Source organism: Rattus norvegicus, chromosome 8 (genome assembly GCF_036323735.1).
Source record: "Rattus norvegicus strain BN/NHsdMcwi chromosome 8, GRCr8, whole genome shotgun sequence".
In the NCBI taxonomy this organism is placed as follows: domain Eukaryota; kingdom Metazoa; phylum Chordata; class Mammalia; order Rodentia; family Muridae; genus Rattus; species Rattus norvegicus.
Genome location: NC_086026.1, coordinates 27,979,437 through 28,004,019, shown reverse-complemented (window position 1 = coordinate 28,004,019; position 24,583 = coordinate 27,979,437). Strand labels below are relative to the sequence as shown.

Below are 24,583 nucleotides of genomic sequence, written 5' to 3'. Positions count from 1 at the left end.
ACAACCATCTGTAATGGGATCTGATGTCCTCTTCTGGTGTGTCTGAAGACAGCGACAGTATACTCATATATAAATAAATAAATAAAATTAAAAAAAAGAAGGCGGCGCCTGGTGAAGAAGGTGCCTGGTGTCCAGACTTCCAGACATGCACACATGGGCACCCATCCCATGGAGAAAGATAAAGCTAGAATATAGTCACCCCACATTACACATGTCAAAACTCTCAGCTAGCCCTGCATAGTGTGGCACAACTCTAACTGCAGGACACGGAAACAGGAGGATCACAAGTTTAAGGTTAGCCTGGACTACGTACATGAGACCCAACTAAGAAAGTCAAAGCCTAAGAAGTCAGGCACTTTCCAGGTGCTGGGTTGTATCTCCAGCATTGAAGGATGAACAGAAAGACTCAGGCCAGAGAGAGAGCTGGGCTAGTGGGGTGGTAAAGGCACTTGCTACCAAGCCTCCACCCAGGATTGTTTCCTAGGACCCACATAGAGGAGAGACTGACTCCTAAAAGGTACCTCTGCCCTCTGAGTTAGAGGTGCACCACACCATGCTGGGTCAGTTGTGAGTTCCGACGTGTATAATGTGGGGTGACTGTACTCTAGTTTTGTGTGTATCAGGATGTGGGATGGGTAGCCACATACTCCTAGGCAATACACACACACACACACACACACAGTGTAGTTAAAAATAAAAATAGGGGAGCTGGAGAGATGGCTCAGTGGTTAAGAGCACTGGTTGCTCTTCCAGAGGACCTGGGTTCAATTCCCAGTACCCACACGGCAGCTCACAACTGTAACTCTACTTCCAGGGGTTCTGACACACACACACACACACACACACACACACACACACACACACACACACACTGAGACATAGGTGCAGGTGGAACATCAGTGTGCATAAAAGGAAACAAATCTTTTTAAGGATGAAAATAAACAGTGATGCCTGCCTTAACCTCAGAACGTGGGAAGCAGAGCAGGGGTCTGTGTGTGTAAGAGGCCAGCCTGCTCTACACGGATGAACTTTGGCCTTTGGTGACAACAGCGATGCACGGTGGACACTGCCGTGCCAAGGGCATCTTTAAGCTGAATTCCTCTCTCAGCCACATTTCTGCAGCCACTGTTCTGATTTCACACTGGTTTGGGATTTAGCATGTTGGCCTTCCTATCTCGGGCACAGGACTCCAGCCTAAACATAGAAGTGACTTCAATTTAAAAAACATATTACATTCTACTTGTTTACTGTGTGTGAGTGTGTCAGTGCCAAGGCATGTAGAAATCCGAGGACTCACAAGAGCCATTCTTGACCCACAGAGCCCCGGGGGTGGAACTCACAGAGTCAGGCTCAGTGGCAGGCGTGTCTACCCACTGAGCCATCTGGCCCACCCTACCTCTCATATCCTTCCTGTCTGTCTGCTTCTGTTATAATGCTTTGACATACTGACCCACTTTATTTCTACTACATTTCTTGAGGTGGATCCTGTTAAAATCCCAAGGAACGTGAAAACTGAGGCACAGAGCCATCACCTGCGACTTGGTGGCCTACTAGCTGCCTGATGGCCGTAACCCGTCTTCCCAGGGCCAGGGCAGCTTAAGGCTCCCACTGAGGACTCCACCCTTGGCCCTCCACACAGGAACTTAGGCGCTGAGGGAGAGTGAGACCCACACAGACCCTGAGAGGTCTTTCAGCTGGCATCCTGGTAGCAAATCTGCCTGCCCCTAGGGAAGCAGCCCACGTCAGTGGGAGCACAGGGGCCCACACAGTGAGGAGATGGTCCCATGGGCCCTGTTGTTTGTGCTTCAGGTCTGAATGTCCCCTGAGCTGAGTGCAGGCACAGGGGACAGGACTGGGCGGTTGAACTGAAGCCTGGGGAGAAACAAGGGGTCAGGTAACCTTAGCCTGCAATCACGCATAGCGACCTCAATCTGATCCCTGGGATTTGCACTGTGGAGGAAGAGGGGTGACTCCCAAAAGCTGCCCTCTAACCTCTGCGTGCAGACTGTCACACACATGCCCATATACATGCACATAAAAATAAAAGGTAAGGAAAAGAGACCCCTGCCCCTCTGTCTGTCACTGGCTTTGGGGGTGGCCCAAAGTCAGCTGGAGAGTTCTCAAAAGGAGGCAAGGTCATAAACTATTCCCAGAGAGGACAAGATGCTGGCACTACAGCCACCACCCAGAAAGCATGGCTACAATGATCAGCTCTAGACTCTCTGCGACCTCAGGAGACAACGTAGTTAGTAAAGTCCTGGCCACTAAGCAGGAGGGGTTGCATCCAGATCACCAGCAGCAGCTCTGGTGAAGACGGAGGCCGGGGTCTGCCGAGCCACATCGCCTTGCCCCATCAGTTAGCTTCCGGTTCAGTGGCTGACCCTGTCTCAGGAAGGTAAGGTGAGGAGCCCGTGATGCGGCTCAGCAGGAAAAGGTTCAGTACCCCAGGGACTCACACAGTGGAAGGAGAAAGTGGGCATCTGGCAGTTGTCCTATGCCCTGTGCAATGTACCAGATAATAAAAGAATGTGATGGTGCTGTTGAGTGAGCCCCATGCTAGGGCACATGCTCACACACGCATCAGCACCCCATTTTCCAGGCAAGGAAACTGACCATGAGGAGGTGAGAAGGATGCGTGGGGCTGGGCTGGAGCTCAGCTGGTCAGGCACTGCCTGGTGCGCACAGAGTCCTGGGTTCCATCCCAGTCCTACACATCTTCTCTCACCTCACAGGTGTGTGGTACACACTTGCCATCCCAGCACCCCACGAGGTAGAGACAAGATCAGCTGTTCAAGGACATCCTGGGCTACACAGCAAACCAGAGGTCAGCTTGGCTTAACAAACAAACAAACAAAACATTAATTTGGTTTGGGATGGCTTTGAACCTGGGGCTGCTAGACTCTGCATCTGGGGGCAGAAAGTAGAAGGCAAGCCTGCTGTCTCCCAGGCTCCTTCCCCTTCTCCACCTGCTTGACTCAGAGGAAGTGCCAGGAAGCCTCCGTAGAAAGGACTGCTGAGCTCTGTGAAGGTCACTCAGAGGTTGAATGCCGGCTCTGGCATGTGTCTGCCAGGCGGGCTCACAGTGCCAGGTGCCACTGGTGTTTGTGGGACTGGATGTTCAGTCTTGGTACATGTAGAGGACTAGGGCAGGGGACCTGTGCTTCCATACCTGTCATGCAGAACTACACAAGATGGGGAGGGTCAGGTGTCCCAACTACCAGGTGTCTGTTTTCATGTTCCTGTGACCTCATGAGAATGCCTGGCACAGACACTGTGGCTGTCGCTGACCCTGGTGGTTATCAAGTGTGTGTGGGTATTTTGGTGACAGTGTCTTCCTGGGACAAGGAAGGTGCATCCCAGGCTGGGTAGGGGTTTTCTGTAACAACATTTGTGATCACTGGTTATGTTCATAGGTCACCTGCGGGTCCTCCCAGGGCCTTGATTAACCCGGAGACCCTGGTGAAGTCTAGAATAGTAAACACTAGGTGACCTAGCTTAACCCATCTGTGGGTGTGGCCCGGTGTGTTTTTGCTGGAAAAGGTGTGTCTGTATCCATCAAGGTTTCTGACCAGATTGTGCAGTGGGGCAGGGAAGAGACGTCTTAACTCCAGAAAACTTAAAGGTCACTTCCTGGCGCTGCTCTACCCACCCAACTCGAAATGCCCTAAGGGCACTCTCAGGCACCTTCCCCCACACCAGGCTTGGCTTTCAGTCCGACTGCCCCAGCTAGGGGTGGGGTGGGGGTAGGGGTTGGAGAAACCATGTAAGGCCTGGCTCTTGGCCAATGGCTTGGGAATGGAGCCCAGGTGACAGGCTGGACACCCATATTTGCTGCCAGGGAGAGTGCTAGATACTCAGCTGAGGGGGACAGAAAGGCCCAAGGAACACTAACTTTGAATAGACAGGTTGAGGTGGAAATTAGCACCCAGTTTTGGAGCCCTACCATCAGCAGGCACACACATTTTTAAGGTTAGGGCAGGGGTCAGGGTCTCTTGCTAGATGTGGGAAGCTATTTAGTGGATTCCCCAAAGGGCGGCTACTCTGGAAAGGGTCCTCTTTCCACAAACAGGCAAGAGCACCTTCGGGTCACAACGAAAGGCAACGGGCTGCAGGCCACCCACCTGACACATCTGCCCGGAGGGTGTCGAAGAGTGTCCTCCTCGCTGAAGGAGAAATGGGTCAGTGACTCTGGTCCTAGGGGCAATGCCAAGGCCGGGGGTCGGGGCCGGGCCCGGGGTGCTGCACTGGAGCGCATGAGAGCCAAGCGCCGTCGGGGCCGGCATTGGGGACCAGCTGCTGCAAGAGAGGGTGTGCGGCGCTGCACCCAGGCCCGAGGTGACAGTAATCGCCGGCACCGCCTCCACACTTGTCGCGTCCTAGCCCCTGGCACCACCCCTGTGGCCCTCCACGGGACGCGAGCACCCGGGTGCCTGCGTCCTCCTCACGCGAGTGTCCGCAGCTCCTGTCTCCCTCTTGCAGAAGAGCCCTGGGAAACTGAGCGCCCACTTCCCGCCGGTCCCACACCCCGGGCCTTGGGGACGCCCGGGGCTCCGGTTTCCCCGGCTCCCAGCCCGCGGCCCTTCCCTCTGTCCCGGCCCCGCCTTCCACCCCTCCCCAGCCTGACGTCGAGCTGTGCCACTTCCAAGTCTCAGATCGCCACCGTGTGCCCGCGGGGGAACCAGATGCACCCCAGAGGGCGGAGTGCAAGGCTGGAAGATCAAGACCCTAGGGAGGGACTGGGTGACATATGCTGAGAGGCGGAGCTGAGGAGTGGAAGGAAAAAAAGGGAGACAGGCATAGAATCAAACCCAAGGGACATTTGTGTCCCCTACACCTTGTCCCATCCTAAAGGCCAAACCTCAACTCTCCTTTCCCCGCCCACTTCTTGCCCAGTGCCCAGGGTGACTCCCAACAGCCTCTGTCCTAAACAAGTTATGTGTGGAGGACAGGCACAGTGACAGGGAGGAGACCCAGAAGCAACCTGGGCCCACCTCCAGGCTACCACAAAGTTCAGTCTCCAGGAGAAAGGGATGTTTGGAAGGCACACCGGATGTGGTTTCTAGGCCGCTTCCTGAGGCTCTCCGTCCCCACAGCCCATCCAGTCTGACGAGGCAGCCATCCACACCTCCGTGCCCTAAGGAGGCATCACTACCAAACAAGCCCTCGGGAGGGGCTGACGTGCCTAGAGGCGGAGCTGGGGAGGGGAGGGGCACCAATCAAACCCACCCCCATAAGGCAACATCCCGTCACTTCACCGGCTGTTAGAAGTTGGTAGAACTCAACACAAACTTGTTCTCAGGAGTGTTAGCTCAGGCCTGTGACCCAAACACTCTTGCTCTAAGTTGGGTCAGCCTGGGCTACAGAGTGGGACCTAACCTCAAAACCACAGAGCTGAGAATACTGATCAGATAGTAGAGCACCTGTCTAACACACACAAAGGCTCTAGCCTGAACCCGCCTGGTGTACCATGACTGTAATCCTACACTCAGGAGGTAGCTGCAGGAGGATCAGAAGTTCAAGACCACCCTTGGCTATACAGCGAGCTGGAGGCTACCCTGGGTTACATGAGACTGTGCCTCAAAACAAAATGCAAAACACAAAACCACATCTGGAGAGACGGCTCTGTGGTTAAAAGTACAGGCTGTCCCTCCACAGTACGGCCCACACAGATGTGTTGGGGATCCCATGCCCTCTTGTGGCCTCCAAAAGCACCATGCACACACCTGGTGCATGGACACACTTTCAGGCAAAACATTCATACACATAAAAAGTAATGGTTTAAAGTAAAAACAAAAAAGCTAACCCACAAAATAAAAAAAAGAAAGAAAGCAAGCAAGAAAGAAAGGAACTAGGCATAGTGGCACACACTTTTGATCCCAGCACTGGAGAGGCAGAGGCAGGTGGATCTCTTTGACTTCAGGGCTAGCCTGGTGTACAGTGAGTTCCAAGCTAGCCAGAGCTGAGCAGTTAGACTGAATATGGATCCCAGCACCTACACCAGGTGGCTCACAGCTGCCTGGAACTCCAGCTCTGAGGGACCCAGCGTTTTCTTCTGGCCTCCACAGGGACGGGAACTTGTGCACACACACATAAATGCACATAACTTAACAAAATAAATCTTGGTTGGATGGTGGTGCATGCCCTTGATTCCAGCACTGGGGAGGCAGAGACAAGTGGATCTCTGAGCTTGAGGCCAGCCTGGTCTACAGATTGAGTTCCAGGACAGCCAAAGGCTACACAGAAAAAAATCTGTCTTGAAATACAAAAAAAAAAAACAAAACAAAAACCAAAAACAACAACAAAAAAAACCCCGAAACCCTTATATTTATGCTTATGTGTGTGTGCATGAGTGAACGTGCCACTGAGTACAGGGTATTGGTCCTGTGTAGCTGGAGGGAACGGTGGTTGTGAGTCCCACACGTGCGTTGTGGTATTGGGAACTGAACCTCACCAAGTGCTCTTAACCTCTGAGCCATCTCCCCAGCCCCTAAAAAAAGAAAAGAACACAGGTCCTGGAGTCATAATGGATGCTGAATAGGCCTCAAGTCCCCTAAGGCAAAACCACCGCTTCATGTAAGCACAGGAAGTGAGAGACCCTGCATTTATTGAGCACCTACTGTATGCCCTATCAGATTTCTCCACAGCAACTCTAGAGGGCAGGATGATTTTTTATCTCTACCTCAAACGGAAGAAGAAAAAGGAGGCTGCAGCAAGCAAGCCGCAGCCCCCTCCCGGAGCCCCACAGACGGCCTTGCTGGAGAACGCAGAATGGCCTCGAACCCGTGGCCTGAGCGGCGCACACTCACCCAGCCCACGCCTGACGGCCCCAGTCCTGTATGCCGCCTCGGAAGAGCCTCAGGCGTCTGTAGGGCGTCGGAGGTGTGCTGCTGAAGAACGCGGACACCGAGGCGGGTCCGGGCAGGAACGCGTCGTCCTCTGCCGCCGCCTCCGGGAAGGCCGCCGCTCGCGGCTCGGGGATGCGGCCGCAGCCCCTCCGCGCCATGCGCCTCCCGGCCGCCTCGGCCCTTCCGGCTGGGCTCGGGCCGCCCTCAGGGCGGAGCCCGGCCGAGGAGCCTCAGACCTCAGGAAGCCCAACCGCCTTCCTCCAAGGCAAGCTGCTTGAGGTAGCGGCCACGGACCCCCAAATGTCATTGCTTTCTGAGTCTTCCCAATCCCAAAGACCAGGGGACACCAGGAATCTCAAGTGCATCCACAAATCCCGGTGGTGTTCTGAGAGCACAAGGGGGTCTTTCAGACACCAAGGCCACTGACACAGCTTCTCAGATTGATTGTTTTATTTACTGCTTATTGCGGGGCAGGGGATGTTGTCAGAGTGAAACGGGCTCACTGTGTAGTTCTGGCTGGCCTGGAACACCCTATGAGACCAGAGCAGCCTCCAACTCAGAGATCTACCTGCTTCTGCCTTGCAAGCGCTGGGATTAGGGTGTGTGCCATCATGAAGAGCTGCTCAGATCCCCCAAACTCTTACAGCATGCACAGACACCACCCCAGCAACTGGGTCCAGCTCCCACAGGCAAAGGCAGTGTCCACAAGCCACTGGGGATCCCCAGACCCCCCCACACACACACTGCAAGAAAAATCTCCACATTGCCTCATGTCCCTCCACCCTGTAGTGGCTCCACAGTGTCCTAGAATGTCCCCTACAAGTGCTGAGACCCCAACACAAGCTCAGGGGATATCTCTGGACACCAAGGCATGTGACCAAACCCCATGGTTTTGATACCGCCAAATTGCCAACAGACCCTAAAGACAAGCATGCCAGTAGGTTAGTCAACGGCTCTTACAGCAGCACTGGGCTTTAATTCTTGCTTGATGTCATTTATCATTTATTATTGTGTGACCTCCCATTTGTTTTTTTTTTGTTTGTTTGTTTGTTTTTGGATCTTTTTTTCAGAGCTGGGGACCAAACCCAGGGCCTTGCGCTTCCTAGGCAAGCGCTCTACCACTGAGCTAAATCCCCAACCCCGTAACCTCCCATTTGTATGCATGCATGCACGGCACAGTGCACACGGGGAGGTCCAAAGACAACTTCAGCAGCTAATTCTCCTTCCACTGTGTGGATCTCAGGGACTGGGCTGGGCACAGTGGACTTGGTAGCCATTGTCCATACCCGATGAGCCCTTTCACTGGCTCCAGTCCCGGATTTTAGGTCATAGTCTGATCCACTGTCTTGGGAATGCCTCAGAGTGCCACCGATAGCTCTCCTGATGTCCCCTAACACTCCTACTCTGTCTGTGTATCTAAGCCATCTCATGCAGCCCAGGCCGACCTTAAACTTCAGATCCCTCGGTCTCCATCTCCTCCAGTGCTGGGGACGGAACCCAGGCCCCGGGTCTCATGCATGCTAGGCAAACATTCCATCAACTGAGCCACACCCATGGTATTCTCTCTACTTCTTAAGAGCTCCAGAACCTCCGGGCATGAAGGCTCATGCCTTCAATCTGAGCTCTCTGCAGACAGAGCTGGGAGATCTGTATGAGTTCAAGGCCAGCCTGGTCTACACAGCAAGTTCCAGACCAGCCAGAGCTACATAGTGAGACCCTGTGTAGATGAGAGGGGTGGGGGGCAGGGAGGAAGAGGTGGGGGTGAGCAGAACCCCTTTACAAGTCTAAGACACCATCAACTCTTCCCCAGCCTACTTTGAGACTGCCCTCCCCCACACACAGTTCACAAGGTAACCCAAGAAGACATCTTGCCTAGAGAGGCAGGCCCAATAGATCACACAGGATGACCATTTGGGATCTAAGAGGTGACCACTGTGACCCTGTGAGGCCCAGGACAGCCCTTTTGGTGATGAGAAAAGCAGTCAGAGTTCGGAAGACTTGAACACAGCCAGTGACTTAATGTCTCACCCTCCACCCCTGGCTGCCAGCAGCTCAGAGGCTGCCTGGGCCTCTTGGGTGCTGACAAGACGGGCATGTATACCTCATCAGGCAAGAAGCTTGCTCTAGATCAGAAACACCTTTCTGTCCAGAGTTATGGGCAGTAGTGCCACAGGGCCCAGAGACATATGGGCTAAACTTGAGCCTAGGTTTACTATCAATTTATCCACTTCACTTGGCAAAGCACTTCCACATAGCCTCAGTTTGTCCAACTGTAAAGTAGGTACAATAGATATACCCGACTCAGGACTAATGCTGGGCTCAGCGGGTGGAGTGCTTGCTTAGCGCACACACAGCCCTGGGGTAACACCCCCAGCACAACCCAGTGCTATTCCAATGCTCCAGAGGTGGGCACAGAAGGATCACAAAACTACTGAGTGAGTTCAAGACCAGCCTGGACTACATGATCCAGAAGCCCCAGGGATGTCTAGATGTGACGTGGACTAACTCAATAGCTGTAGCTGCTGTTACCTGTGAAAATGTTTGACTTTCACACTGTGCAAGCTGTGGATAATGACAAAGGGACAGTGACAGTCGTACCCTGAGGATCTGGCACTTCCCAGGCTGTCCTAAACACACAAGGGCTGCCTGGATGGCTCACTGAGTAAAGGAGCATGCTCCTGACTGACTAGGGTCAATCTCCAGGACCTTTACAATAGAAGGTGAGGACAGAGTCCAAGAAGTTCTTTTCTGATCGCCACACAGTGCTGTCAAATGTGTGTGCCTCCACGGTAACCAGTGTGCACACAGAGAAAGCACTCACAAAGGCAAGCATGGTAGCTTCCATCCCAGCACTGTTGAGCTAAAGGCAGATGGAGCTATGAGTTTGTGGCCAGCCTGGTTGGTCTATATAGCAACTTCTATGCCAACCTGGGGGTAGGGGGGGTGGGGACAGAGGAGCCTTGAAGGAAAACAGCCTGTTTAAAGTTATCTCAAGGTCACATGAGCTCTGAGTGGTTGAGTCAGAAGCTAAAGCAGTGGGTTTTGGGTTTTTTTTTTTTTTTGTTTTGTTTTGTTTGCTTTGGTTTATTTGAGATGACGTTGTGCTGTGTTAACCCAAGCTGGTCTTGAACTCCTGATTCTCCTGCCTTTTCTCCCTGTGCTGAGATGGCAGGCGTGTGTTGCCACACCTGCTACCCCACAGTTTGCCAGCCTTCACTATGAGGCCCTTGTGAAATGGTTTTTAAAGACTTCCTAAGGGGTTGGGGATTTAGCTCAGTGGTAGAGCACTTGCCTAGCAAGCACAAGGCCCTGGGTTCGGTCCCCAGCTCCGAAAAAAAAAAAAAAAAGAAAAGAAAAGAAAAGAAAAAGACTTCCTAAGAATCCCTCATTTTCTTCGACACGAAACAGTGATAACTGTATCCTATACTCAGCTGTCCCTGCAGCCAGCCATTTCAGAGCCTCAGACCATCCAGGCACAGCCTGAACACACTTAAGGCTGGTACACAATTTTGAGTCCAGCACTAGCCAGACAGAGACCGAAGGATCAAGCTATTCACCGTCATGGTGGGCTATAGAGTGAGTTTGAGCCCAGTCAGGGCTATATAAGACCTTGTCTCAAACAACCAAAGACAAAATATTTTTTAACTGTTTTTTGTTTTGTTTTTTTAAAGATCTTACTATTTTGGGCCCCGGAGAGACGGTTCAGCTGTTAAAAGCTTGTACCGCTCCTCTGGAGGACCTGAGTTTGACTCCCGGCATCCATGGGGTGACTCACAACCACCTTCATTCTAGCTCCTACCAGAGCCCCTGAGGGCGCACACTTCCAAAGGTTAGCTAGGCAGGGTGTACACTCTTAACTCAGCACTCAACAGGCCAAGAGAAGTAGAGTCTGAGGCCAGCCTGGTCTACAAAACAAGTTCCAGGACAGCCGGGGGCTACATAGAGAAACCTTGTCTGGCAAAACCAAAATTAAATAAAATTTTTAACTATTTTAATTACTTATTATGTTTATATGCCAAGTGTGGTGGTTGTGGGGTGTCTGAAGAGGCCAGAAGACGGTGTTAGATTCCCCAGGAGCTGGAGTTACGGGCAGTTGTGAGCTGCCAGAGGTGGGAGCTGGGAACAGAACTCAGGTCCTCTGCAAGAGCAGCAAGTACTCGTCTCTTAGCCATCTCTCCAGCTCTATTTTTTTTTCTTTTTTTTTTTTTTTCGGAGCTGGGGACCGAACCCAGGGCCTTGCGCTTGTTAGGCAAGCACTCTACCACTGAGCTAAATCCCCAACCCCACCAGCTCTATTTTTAATACTTGAAGTGTTTATTCATTGATCTGGTGTGTCTGTAGGCACTGTGTGGAAGTCACTGGGCAACCTCCAGAATCTGTTCTCTCCTACCATGTGACACACCATGTTTACCCCGAGACCAGACTCAGGCCGTCACAGTTCACAGCAAGAGCCTTTACCTGCTGAGCCATCCCCATAGCCCGAGCTTTGTTACACGCGTTTGGAGTTGGGTGTGTTGGTGTGCACCTGTCACCCAGGCCTTTGGAAAGTCAACTGAGTTGGGGTTTAAGGCGAGCCTGGTCTGTATGTGGAGACTCTGCCTCAGGTGAGGCGTTGTGGGGGGTGTTGGGAAGCAGGGGCAGGACACGGAAATACTTGGCAGATGAAGACATGGAGCCCACATGATGGAAGGAGAGAAGTGACCCCTCAGAGCTTCCCCCACATAAACCGGGGCTCATGCAGTGCATCCCATCTCAAAATAAGTAGATAAATTGATTTTTTTTTAAAGTTGGGGCGGGGGGCGGTGTCACTGGAGAGTTAAGTGGTTAAGACCATTGGCTGCTCTTCCAGAGGACCTGGCCTTGATTCTCAGCACCCACATGGTGGCTCACAATTCTCTGTGACTCTAGTTCCAGGGGACCTGATGCCTTCTTCTGGAACTGCACACACATGGCATATAAACACACAGAACTCCCATACACGTGACATAAATACTCATTTTGACTTTTTTTCTATAAAGTTTTCTGGTCTGAGAGGGCTGTATTGGATATGTATAGAAACCATGGTGCCCTACAGGAGCAAATGGAATGTCATACAGTGCAGGGGTGGCAGGGTGTCCCCCAGTCCACTCCCACAGTGATTCTGACTTGGGAATGTCACTCAGTGGCAGAGCATTTGTGGACATGTGTCAGGCCCTGGGTTTCATCCCCGTGCAGTAAAATAAATAAATAAAAATGAACTGCATGTAGAAATCCCTAGAAAGAAGCGGTTTTTCCTGATCCCAGAGGTGGTGTCACTTTGCTGCAAATTTGGGGCTTCCCACCCTTGGCCCTGTTGACCCTTGTTCTGGAGGCTGTCCTGTGAAGCAAGCACACAGCCTCTCGTCTCTCCCACCAGATGTCAGTAGCACGTGACGTCTTTGTTTATGACAGTTAAAATGCCTACAGACTTGGCCACAGTCTCCTGAAAGGCAAGAAGACGGACCTCAGGTTTGAGAATTCCTAGCCCAGTCACTGGAAGACCCAGGCCTGAACCACCAGGACCCAGGAAAGTCCCAGATGATCTCGCCCACTGACTGGCTAAAGTCCTTCTGCAGCCAGCTTCAGTGACATTGTATTGTTTAGAATGGCCCTTGGTAGTGGGGTTCTTTTTGTTTAGTTTTGGTTTTTCAAGACAGAGTTCCTCTGTGTGACTCTGGCTGTCCTGGAACTTGCTCTGTAGACCAGGCTGGCCTCAAACTCAGAGATCTGCCTGCCTCTACCTCCCCAGTGCTAGGATTAAAGGTGTGCACCCCAGGCTAGAAGAGAGCCTTACTGGGTCCATTTCAGATGCAAAAACCTGAGGCCAGTCACTTGGCCAGGGTTCCTCAACATGGAAGGAACAGAGCTGAATTTTAAAAACCATTCATTTTTATTGTCTGTCTACAGAGTTTCGCCTGCATGTGTATATAGCGCCCAAAGAGGGCGCCAGATCCCCTGGAGCATTAGTGAGCTACCCTGTGGGTGCAGGAACAGAATCTACATCCTGTCTGAGTGGCCAGTGCTGTTAAGTGATACATCATCTCCTCAGACCTTGTGATGGCGACTCTTGGGTGTGAACTTGACTCTGTCTGGATCAAACCTCAATCCAGAAATGGAGGGCACACAGCCATCTGGATCTTGAGGTGGGAAGACACCTCTACCCTGGGTCACACCTTCTGTTGGAATCTCATATGAGGACATATAAAAACCAGCTTTGCTCTCTGCCTGCTCACCCTGGCCTTGGTAGCATTAGAGTTCATGGGCATTAGAGTTCACTTCTTTGGGATTCCACCATCTACAGAGGACCAGCTGAGGACAGCCTCATGGACTGAACAACTCCTAGATTCTTGGACCTGGATTCACAGTCGGCCGTTGTTGGACTAGCTGAACTGCAGCTTATAAGTCATTCTAATAAACCCCCTTTTTACACACACACACACACACACACACACACACACACACACACACAGAGAGAGAGAGAGAGAGAGAGAGAGAAAGAGAGAGAGAGAGAGATTTTCATTCTATAACTTATATGACTCTACAGAAACCTGACTAATACAAATCCCCTAGAGCTGGATTTCTAAAAATAAAATTATTTGTTTTTTTAAAATTCTTGTTGGGTGTACTAGTGTACTTTTAATCCCAGCAGAGGAAGAGGCGGGTAGATCCCTGATTTCAAGGCCAGCCTGGTCTACAGAGAGATCCAGGACAGCCAGGGTTACTACACACAGAAAAAAACTCTCTCTAAAAACAAACGTTTTTATTTTTAAAGATACGTGGTGCGTGTACGTGTGTACATATAGGCAAGTGCAGGCACTCATCACAGAAGTTAACAGACAGTGCCGATCCCTGGACTGCATCACAGGCAGTGGTGAGTGAGCCTGCCAGGTACTGAGGACTGGACCTGGCTCCTTCTGTAAGGCTCTAAACTGAAGAGTGTCTCTCCAGGCCCTGGAATTTTCGTTGGCTCCTTTTCAGACGGGGTTTCACGTAGTGAAAGCCAAGTCCTTGAGCTTCTGCTCCCCCTGCATCTATGCTAGGGTTGCAGTGGCTCCCTGTGCCTGGTTTATGTAGCACTGGGATGAAGTCAGTGCCATACATTCATGGTCTACCCCTGAGCTATGAACCCAGCTTCTCTTTCCTGTAAAAGAGTTTTCATTTTTTTACTTCATGTGTGTAAGCAGTTGCCTACATTTCTGCATGTGTGTCATGGGCTCGCTGAGCCTGCAGAGACCAGATAGGGCTGCTGAACCCCTTGCGCATCCAAAAGACTCAGATTAAACTTCCAGCAACCACACGGCAGCTCACAACCACTTATGATTTCAGTTCCAGGGGATCAGCAGGACACCAGGAATACACACGGTACACAGACAGACAGACATGCAGACAAAGTACCCATACATACAAAGTAAAATTTTAAGAACTGTATCATTCTCCAGTTTCACCCTCCAGAATGCTTGGGTTGTCTGTGTCTGTCATGTGTGACTGTCACACTCAGCTCCTGTCCCTTCCTCAAAAGCCTCTGTAAAGGAGGTCTCTAGCTGCTCCTGACCAAGCTGTGAAAGCTGCCTCTTCGACTCCCTCACTCTGTCCCAGGACCTTCACACAGCCCTTTCTCTCTGGCTAGCACCTTTTGCCACCAGACACACCCATTCTCACTAGGTTTCTGCTCAAACGTCACCTTGCTTGACCTCAGGATTCCGCTGTGCTTCCTGTCCCACATGTCATCTGTATTATCTGATGGCTTTGTTACTTCTGCCTCAACCACTGTCTGAGAACTCCAGACAGCAAGGCGTTTTCTTCCCTTTTCTGAGACAGGTCTCATGTAGCTCAGGCCGCCCTGGAACTCTCTGTGTAGCAGTGTATGACTGTGAACTCCTGCTCCTCTTCACCTACGTCCTGGGGGCTGAGATGGCAGGCGTGACTTCTGGGCTAGGGATGAAACAGGGCCTTCTTGAATGCTGGACAAGTACTCCATCAACTGAACACACACAGCCTTAGTGGTACATGTCTGGAAGGAAGTGCACCTTACAGATGAGGAGGCTGCAGCCACCAAGCAAGGGAGGGGAGAACGGCTGCATCTGATTTCTTTCAAATCAAGACGCTCACAGGTCAAAGCATACTTTGCAAGCCTGAGGCCTGCATGTGATGCCTGGGACACACACAGTGGCAACCACCACCTCCCACGAGTGTGTCACCTGACCTCCGCAGGCTTGCCACAGAGCCCCCAAACCTTCCACAACACAAAACAAATCCAAAGAAAAGCAACAAAAGAGGTAAAAACCAGCCTAAGAGATGGCCCAGCACAGGCTGGGTTCTCAATGTTTCCAGGCAGTGAAGTAGGACTATAACGCCAGTTCCAGAGGATCTGACATCCTCTTGTTGCCCCTGAGTGTGCTGCACACACGTGGCACATAGACATAAGACGCAAACAAAACAACCATACATAAAAAAATATAAATAACTAAATCCTTAGGGAAAAATGTATCTGTAACAGTAGTGCATGCCTCCAATCCCAGCACTCAGGAGGCAGAGGCAGGCGGAGCTCTGAAATCGAGGCCACCCTTGTCTACAGAGCAAGTTCCAGGACAGCCACGATTAAAACCCTGTCTCAACAAAACAAAACAACAAAGCACACAAGTTCTGGGCAAGCCTGGTCTACTCCTGAGTCCCAGAACACCAGAGCTACATGGTGAGACCTTGTCTCAACAGCAGCAAAGCCACAAACGTGCTGGAGAGATGGCTAAACGGTTAAGAGCACTGGCTGCTCTTAGACAGGTACTGGTATTGATTTCTAGCACCTACACACAGGCGTACAACCATTTGTAGCTCTGGTCCCAGGGGATCCAATGCCTTCTTCTGGCCTTCATGGGCACAGCATACACCTGTTGCACAGACATACATACAGGCAAAACATCCATACACATAAAATAAATAATAAAAATTAAAGAACAAAATCTGGCAGTGGCAAGAATTTGTAATCTCAGAGCCAGGGAGGTGGAGACTGGAGCATGCTGTCCAGCCAGCTTCATCTAAGTAAGGCTCTCCAGGCCACTGAGAAGACACCGTCTCAAAACCAAGGTAAGCCAGCTATGGTAGCACATGTGTGAGGCCAGCCTGGTCTATACACTGAGACTCAAACAAGGGTAGTTGGATACTCAGACGGACAGACAAGTCTGCAGGCATGCCCATGTGGGGAGCTGGCCAGCAGCAGACAAATCAAGCTAAGTTCAGTGAAGGGTTTCATCCCAAAGTAAAGTGTTGGGCTAGACACAGAGCTTGGTGACTAAGACTGTGTGCTGGTCTTGCAGAAGACATGGTTTGGTCCATAAAACCCACACTGGACAGATCACAACGTCCCCTCCAGCTACAGGGGATCTGACATCCTCTTCTGACTTTCAAGGAACCTCACACCCTGGTACACACACATACACAAGTCTTTATCTAGTAAGATTCCTCAGAGGGTAGAAACACTTGCCATGCAGGCTTAGGGACCTAGTGTCATCCACAGAACAACTCATGCTAGAAGGAAGAACCAGCTTTCTAAAGCTGCTTTTTTGAGCTGGAGAGATGGCTCAGAGGTTAGGAGCACTGACTGCTCTTCCAGAGGTCCTGGGTTCAAATCCCAGCAACCACATGGTGGCTCACAACCATCTGTAATGGGACCTGGTGCCCTCTTCTGGTGTGTCTGAGGACAGCTACAGTGTACTCATATAAATAAAATAAATAAATCTTAAAAAAAAAAAAAGCTGCTTTTTTTTAAACCCCGCATTTGCACTATGCCCAAAGTCACACCCAGACCACACATAATATTAATAACAATAAAAATTAATAATATTTCATTGGTTTTGTTTTTTTGAGGCATGGTCTCACTATGAAGTTTCTCCTGGCTGGCTTGGAAAAACTCACTGTGTAGCCCAGGCTGGCCTCAAATTCACAGAGATCAGCTGCCTCTGCTTCCCAAGTGCTGCGATTAAAGGCGTATGCAACCAGGCTCAGCCATACACACTAATAAATAAAATAAGCAAGGAGAGAGCAATAGAGGAACATGCACAATACTGATTTGTTTCCACATACACACACACCCACACACAACACACACACACATATAACATGCATACAACATACACACATACAACATATATGCACACAACACACAACGTACATACATGCACACACAACACACATCATACACACACAACATACACACACAACACACACATATAACATACACACACAGTATTAAAAACTTATAATGTAAAAAATGCAATATACTGAAAACAAGAAAAACTGTCCTTTCTCCTAGATCCAGAGAGAAGACACCATTCAAATCTCTCCTATTCTAGAGTGGAGACCTGAATCTTTTTGTCATTTCAATCCTGTTATTTATCTGTGACCTTGACCACCTCACTCTGGTAAAGAAGTTCATGGAAATAGCTCAGGGGTTAAGAGCTGGCACTAGTCTTGCAGAGTATGGGAGATTGAATCCTGGCACCCTCCTGGACTGCAGTTCCAGATGATTCCATAGCTTTGGTCTCTGTGGGCACCTGCACTCAACTGCATTCATCTGCACATACCACCCACACAGGCATATAATTTTTAAAAATTAAAGTAACAAGGCATGGAAGCACACATCTGTAACCCAGCACTCAGGAAGCAGAGGTAGGAAGAGCTCTGCAAATCCAAGGCTAGCCTGGTCTACCCAGCTAGCTCCAGGACAGCCAAGATGTCCTACACAGAGAGATGCTGTCTCAAAACGCAAAAGAAAAGTCAGCTGAGGTGGCACAGGGCTTCAATCCCAGAATGCCTGAAAGTTTCAGGCCAGCTTGGTCTACACAGCAAGTTCTAGGACAGCCAGGGCTATGTAGTGAGAACCTGTCTCAAAAACAAGCAAACAAACAAACAAAAAAACCAAAAAACAAAAACAAAACGTCCACAGCCAAGGATGTTGTGAGCTGTACTCCAGAGGCGGTGTATTGGGAGGTTGCAGGGACCTAGGCCTGAGGAGGGCTGGGAACTGTTCCTGGGCCAACTGTTTTTTCAAGTTCCTCCGGGAGTGTCCACCAGGTGGCTGTTCCCGCTACAGTGGCCTAAGGAGCGTGAAGTTAGGGGACATGGCCCTGTCCCAGTCTGCGGTTGGCCGGCCTGGCGCCCAGCTCCCCGAGGCATTCAATAAACATGAAATAATAATGAGAGCTAAGGCTGCACGTTTCTCGCAGTCCAGCAGAGGGCGCTCCCAGAACCAAGTTCCCAGCGCACGGACAGGCCTGTGGGAGCGCAGCAGAGACTACAAGGGCAGAGGACCCCAGTGGAAAGAGACATCACCCACGAAAGAGACACTAGCCCGGTTGTACTTACATCCCTCGCGGGGAGTCAGAAAACGCTCCTCTGGATGGAGAGAAAGTTGGGAAGGGCCAATGAGTGGTAAGAGGCCAACTCAGTGCCCCCTCTCTCCCCTCGCCTCTGCCTTTCCTCGCCTTCCATCTGTCTTTGACAGATCACGGTGAGGCTGTGACTCAGTCCTATAGGCCGCGCCAGGAAGGCTGTCTCGCGTACAACCCCCCACCCCGGGCCAGATCTGAGGACTGAGTGCAGAGGCCACCTCGAATTTTAAAAGTGCCTGCCCTGGGGGTAGGGTGTTATCGGCCGAGTGGGGTGGCTGTACCCCACTTTGCGCTAGTTACCTGGACTCCAGAATGGAGAGTGGTGGGGATCCCCTGTGTGTTCAGGAGCTGACCTGCGTTTGTTCTTGGTCCCCTTCCTCTTTCTGTGCAGGGCGCTGGCACCAACGCCATCTCTCAGTCCACAAGCCACTCAACTGTCCCAGCTGCAGCCTTCACAGACCGCAAACTCCCACGGGGAAACCGAAACCCTAGCAGACCCAGTTTTTGATTTCTCACTACAGGACAAGTAGACTTCACTGTGGCATCCTCTGTCTTCCTCTAAGTCCAGGGGCCTGGGGCAACAGTCTCTGTAAAATCCTTTTCACACTGATCATCAGAACTCTCCCACTGGTTCCTCCTGGGTAGTGCCTAACTGGAAGGCACAGCGCTTCTGCAAAGGTCCCAGGGAAACCTGAACCAGGAACTTGGAGGCACTTGTCTGAGACTGAGGTAGGAGAAAGGAGTTTTTGACCTCTTTGATCTGCAGTCTGCTCATGAATCCAACAGATTCCTCACAGGAAAAGCCCAGGAATTAAAACTACTACCACTCAGCCACTGTTCACCAGACAGCAGGGGTCCAGGAGGTCCCCAGGGCCTTAAAAGGGAATAGGGCCTGATTTCTGGGGCTCCACCTCCCCATTCCCCCACCCCTTGCCATCAGAGAGGCTCCAAGTCTCAGGCTTGGCATTTCCTGTTAATGTGAGGTTTGTTTTTTAACAGCTTCCCTCTCCTAGTTCCCTCTGGGGGAAAAAAAAATCTCAGGAGCCCGACACTTGCTTCCTGGTAGGGACTCAAGTAGCTGGGGTTGGGAGTATTAAGAGGGTTGTCCTTGGAGAACTACAGAAACCCGGGGTCCCCAGGAAGATGTAGGCAAACTGCAGTCGTAGTCCAAAGGGGCTTCGTTTTGGGACTCAGGCTTGAGAAGCCCAGATGTGACATCTTAGATGCTCCAAGAGAATAGGCAATTGTGAGTGAATGTAAGATATCAATCACGGGAGGTGGGGGGCGGGAGCTGGCTGGTGAACTCAGTCAGAGCCAGGGCTCCATTTACAGTGGCTGTAACCCCTGGACTATCTGCCCGGGGTGGGGGGCAGACAATGCACTGGGTATCAGCCAGAGTAGTTAGGGCTGCCGCTAGACACAAGTAACAGCATGACTGAGCTGGGTAAAGTGGTGCACACCTGTTGTCTCAGCACTCAGGAAGCCAAAGCAGGACCCTCACAAGTTCAAGGCCAGTCTCGGCTGGCCACAAGGATGGTCACATTGTCTCCCAGGGGCTCAGGGAAGGAAGACACATATCACAGCCCCAAACCTCTGAGTCTGGTGAAACATGTCCTGCCACCAAGGACCTGTCTGTCCCCTGGAACATGGAAACTGTCATATATTTGCTGTCCTGGAAGCAAATAGTCACTATGTCACATTAGCCATGTCCCACAAGGATACAGTTACTCTGTCACCACCACAGACACTATGCCAGAGCTAGCCATCACTGTCACCATGTCACAACTGCACTCTGCAGAGTGCAGATACAGCCATGATGTTACAGCACTGTGACAGACACCAACATAGTCACTTTAGGACAGTTCAGAAGCCCAGAACCACAATGCCACTGTCATAATCCTTGTCTTCACAACAGTCAGGCAGAGCCCTGAGTGCAGGCAGCCCAAGCCTGTCTCACACGACTGAAGACCTCTCCCTGAGACTACCACGGCAGCAATCCCAGCTACTCTCTATACCCTCATCTGTCACTTCAGAAAGGTGGGAACTCTTTGGTGGAACGTCATATGCCCTTGGCACAGGTCCATGGGGCATCTTTGGGTGCCATGAAGCCCTAACTGCCTGGCTGGGCTTGTTCCAAGTCATAATACAGGCCTGGACAGTGCTCCCCATAAGAACTCCTGGATTCCTAACACCAGCTACTGTAGGGCTGCCCTGATCCAATTCTCCACCTAGTGTGCTACCCCATCGGAAGTATCCAGAGTGGTGGTTCTGGCACCCCTTATGGAATGCTCCCTAGGGTACTACACAATGATTCCAGCCCTCACTGAGTCTCTCCAGGAGGTACTTCCTTTCCAACAGCTGCTCTAAACCATTACTGTCTAAGCCTCTAAGACAGCATGAATCCCCCGACCCCCAACTTTACCTCGCATAAGAAAAAGGGCTTCTGGTGCAGTGGTGCCCCCTCTCTCCACCCACGCGGGTCACGCTGACCCCCCACCCGCCCCACAGCGCCCCCTTTGGCCAGCTTTGCGTGTGGCGCCCCTCGAGCTCTTGTGCGCTCCGCGCGCCGGGGGAGTCTCACCGCCTACTGCTGCCTCCGCCGGTACCGGTGCCGTGGAAGGACGAGGGCCAGGACATGCGGGTAGTCCGCAGGCCTGGCCGGTCGCCAGTGTCCACGGCGTCGGCGCGCTCTATGGGCCGGTGCGGTGAGCGCTCTGTCTCTGAGCGCTCGGCACTGTCCGAGTAGCCGCGTTGCTGGATGCGGATCGGGGTCCTCGGCTGCCGCCACAGGTGCTGGGGGGGCGGCTTCAGGGTGGCCTGGCCCTCCCGGGGCCCCGGAAGAGAGAGAGACAGGCTCCTTTCCGAGGGGGCGGCCGGAGGCTCCATGGCTCCCGCTCTGTCTTGTGGGGCGCCTGGGGGCAAAGCGTACCCCTGGCCTGTCCGAGCTCAGTGGCGCCACGGCCAAGGTACTTGGGGACCCACGGGAGCTGCTGGCCTCAGTAGGGCCATGGCGCCCAAGGGCGGAGAACGCGGACGGCGGCGGCGCCGGTGTCCTCCTGGCGCTTGGAGCCCGCTGCGCTCTCGGAACCCGGCGCCAGCCGCGACTCCCCGCCCCGGCCCGCCCCTCCCTGTCCCCCGCACGCCGGGCGACTGTCACAGCGCCACCCCCTCCTCCTCCGAGGAGAGGAGGGTGGCGATCCTCCACACCCACGCACAGCCCAATCCCGCCGGGGAGGGGGCGCGCGCCAATCTCCAAGAGCCCTTTGGAGCAGCAAGCACGCATAGGGACCAAAGAGTTAAAGGGTTAATGGCATCAGGACGGAGACATCCGACTGGTTGGCGGGGTGTCACTCAGCCGCATCTATCAAGGCTGGGGCGGAGTCAGGGGCTGTCGTATCCTCGGCTCTAGAACCCCAGTCACCCTTTCTCCCAGGTCCCCTTTTCGGGGAGTGGTCCTCGTGCCAAGAAGACGCGGTGTCTGCAAGCCAGCAGTATTGCACGCAGGACCATGACGGCTTGTGGTTCCTCCACCGCCTGGCGGGATGTGAACGCACGTGGCCCCTTCCGAGGGTTGTCTATGTTTTCGATGCCGCTTGGAAGTGTGTGCGCGCACGTGGTGGCTGCTCCCGCTGCTGCTGTCGGGGGTGTAAGAATGCGCGCGCACGTGTGCGTCCCGTCGGGAGGGCGGAGCGTCCCGTGGGGTGTGTTCCGGTGGCCCAGGACTGCGCACACCTTCCCACGCACTCCGGCGCTGTATTGTGATTATGATGGGAGGTTGCTGGTGCGCGTTGTGCACATGATTCTTCCTCTGTTGTCTTGACTGTGACTGAGGACACGTGCTGGTGTGTGGTCGGCCTGGAGGGCTCTTAAGGTTTTGGGGGGGTGTCCTTTTGGGTCCCCCTGTGGATAATATATATGTATCGCTACCTCTTTTTATCTTTCAAAAATTTTTATTAGTACATTAATTTTGTGTGTATGTGTATAGATATCCGTGTCCCCCACTTCGTCATCCAAATGCTTCACATCTCAACTCCTGCAGCAAGAGTTGGTCCAGCTGTGTACCCTCAGTCCTTGCAAATAGCCATTAGATGTGGTGGGGAGGAGAGGTCAGGGGACATTCTGTGGAAGTCAATTCTTAACACCGGGTGGCAACTCACTTAGGCAAGCTTGATGGCAAACTCCCTGACCCACTGAAAATCCCGCTGGTTCAATCGCCGCCCCCTCTTTTTTTTAATTTTTAAAGACTTTAAGCTCTTCGAAAGGTAAACTGAGGCAGATGGGAGGGGTAGCAGGGATAGGAGAGCCTTGGAGGTGTACCTCACCCCTGTCGTTTTCAGGCGAGTAAACAATCGGAGCCTCTTCCCCGCGTCCCCCGCCCTCAGAACCCCCCTTCCGGCACCTAAATCCGGAGTTGCCGTGACTCACGCTCCCGCCTCCCTCAGCGCCGTGCCGAGCGAACGAGCAAAGAGCGAGTGGGAATCCGAGCGCGTCCCCATCCCTCCTCCCGGCTCTAGCTGAGCCCGGATGGCTGCTGGGCTGGGGGGTGGGGTGCGATGCGCCCTCGTACCCTACTTCCCTCCCAGGCTAGATCGCTGCTCAGACGCTGCAATGTCCCTTGGTCCAAACCCTCGCCCCCGTACATACCCTCTTCTGGTCGCCTAGGGTGGCAGGTCTTATATACTTGCCCCCACCCCCGTTCTTATTAACACGTAGGCAACAAACCTTTCCCAAATTCCAACTTCCTCAACCACTTTTCTCTTGCTGGAGGGGACTCAGCGTGGGCGAAGGAACGCGGCATAAGAACTGGCCCCCCACCAACAGCCCCAGGTGTTCCCCAAAGCCAGAACTGTATCTGTTCCTTACTTTTCTCAAGCATCTAAACGGGATTTGACCGTGCCCAACTGTACCTTGTAACCTTGGCCCCAGCTTTGGCTGAGTGTCATGGGGCTGTAAACCTGGAGGTGGAGAATGGGGGAGGGCCACACTGGGCTGCAGGTAAAAGGCTCTGGGACTGAGGTGAATCAAGCAGGACTTGAATTAAATAGAAGTTGGAGTGTGGGAGAGGGGACTTTTTTCTCTCATCTGTAAATAGTATCATGGCTTAAGCAGAGACCCTAGAAGCCTTCAAAGGAGTGGAAGGGTTTTGGGGATAGGAGAGGTTGTCATTACAAAGATGGGGGGGAGGGGCTGAGTCTGGGCAGGGGTGGTGGCAGTCGCAGCCAGCTCAGCTCTTTGGCTCTCTAACTGAGCTCCTGGCCACGACATGGGGGGCAGGGCTAGGTTGTCCTGGGAGGACTCAGATGAGAAAGCTAGAAAGCACAACTAGTGGGCTGGTAAGATGGCTCGGCAGGTAAAGGTGCTTGCTGTCAAGCTTGACCACTTGAGGCAGATCCTCGGAACCACATGGTAGAGTGAAAAGAACTGATTCTTAAAGTTTGTCCTTTCACCAAAACACAGACGCACAATAAATAACTAGGTAAATAAATACACAAACAAAACTAACAAAATAAAAATTGTTAAAAAGTGCAGATAGTGGGCTGGAGCGATGGCTCAGTGGTTAAGAGCCCTGACTGCTCTTCCAGAGGTCCTGAGTTCAATTCCCAGCAACCACATGGTGGCTCACAACCATCTGTAAAGAGATCTGATGCCCTCTTCTGGTGTGTCTGAAGACATCTACAGTGTACTTATATATAATAAATGAATAAATCTTTTTTTAAAAAAGTGCAGATAGGGCTTAGCCTTTTTTCAAACACCCCAAGCCTTGGACCTACTCCAAAATGCTACTACCATCCTGGTTAAAGCTGAGGGATCTAGAATGCTGCCAGCAGAGAAACTGAGGCAGCTGCACCACACACAGGCCAAAGGCCAGCCCTGCACTCTGAATTTCCTGGGCATCCAGAAGGCTCTGGAGGAGCCTTTTCATCCAGGTAGGCCCTGCTGACTCAGGCAACTTAAGAAAAGGTTTCTGAGGCTGCCAGGCTCCTCCTGGAAGAGCTGCCACAAATCAATCACAGGCTTCAGGCTTGTGAGCTACATTTACAGACATTGGGAGCACTGGAAAGGCTTGTGGTGGGCTTAATTCTCCCATGCTTACCTCCCAGTCGGATCCCCTTCCTGCCTACCTGTTGCCATTCTTTCTGACGATGAATATTCGAGGCAGTGTCAGCCTCTTGCGACTTGGCATTGCAGGAACTCCAGGATCCGAGGGCTCAGGCTAAGCCCAGCCCGGACCAGGGCTTGATGAGAGAGGGTGGTGCAGGTCGGTCCCAAGCATGTTGGCACGGCAGGACTCGGGTCTTTCAGTGTCTCTGTGGAGGGACATGGGTGGAATTGGGG

General features: G+C 52.2%; 1 protein-coding gene and 1 long non-coding RNA gene across 13 annotated transcripts in view; one reads left to right on the top strand and one right to left on the bottom strand.

Moving 5' to 3' along the window:
- Pde4a (phosphodiesterase 4A) overlaps positions 1-24,583 on the bottom strand; it is a 62,744-nt gene that overhangs the window by 25,702 nt on the left and 12,459 nt on the right. For 5 of the 12 annotated variants that reach the window (XM_063264966.1, XM_063264971.1, NM_001393736.1 and 2 more), the window contains one exon: positions 24,370-24,555. In XM_063264966.1, the coding sequence (XP_063121036.1) occupies positions 24,370-24,379 (10 nt within the window). In that variant the 5' untranslated portion in view covers positions 24,380-24,555. Of the gene's footprint in view, positions 1-4,121; positions 4,608-6,806; positions 7,040-20,828; positions 21,201-24,369; positions 24,556-24,583 lie in introns of those variants that run through there. The other 7 variants (XM_063264975.1, NM_013101.4, XM_063264970.1 and 4 more) reach the window with 7 other exon arrangements.
- Positions 18,131-18,854, top strand: LOC134480144 (uncharacterized). The gene is made up of 2 exons (XR_010054326.1): positions 18,131-18,287; positions 18,639-18,854. It is a non-coding gene; the product is annotated as an uncharacterized LOC134480144 (long non-coding RNA).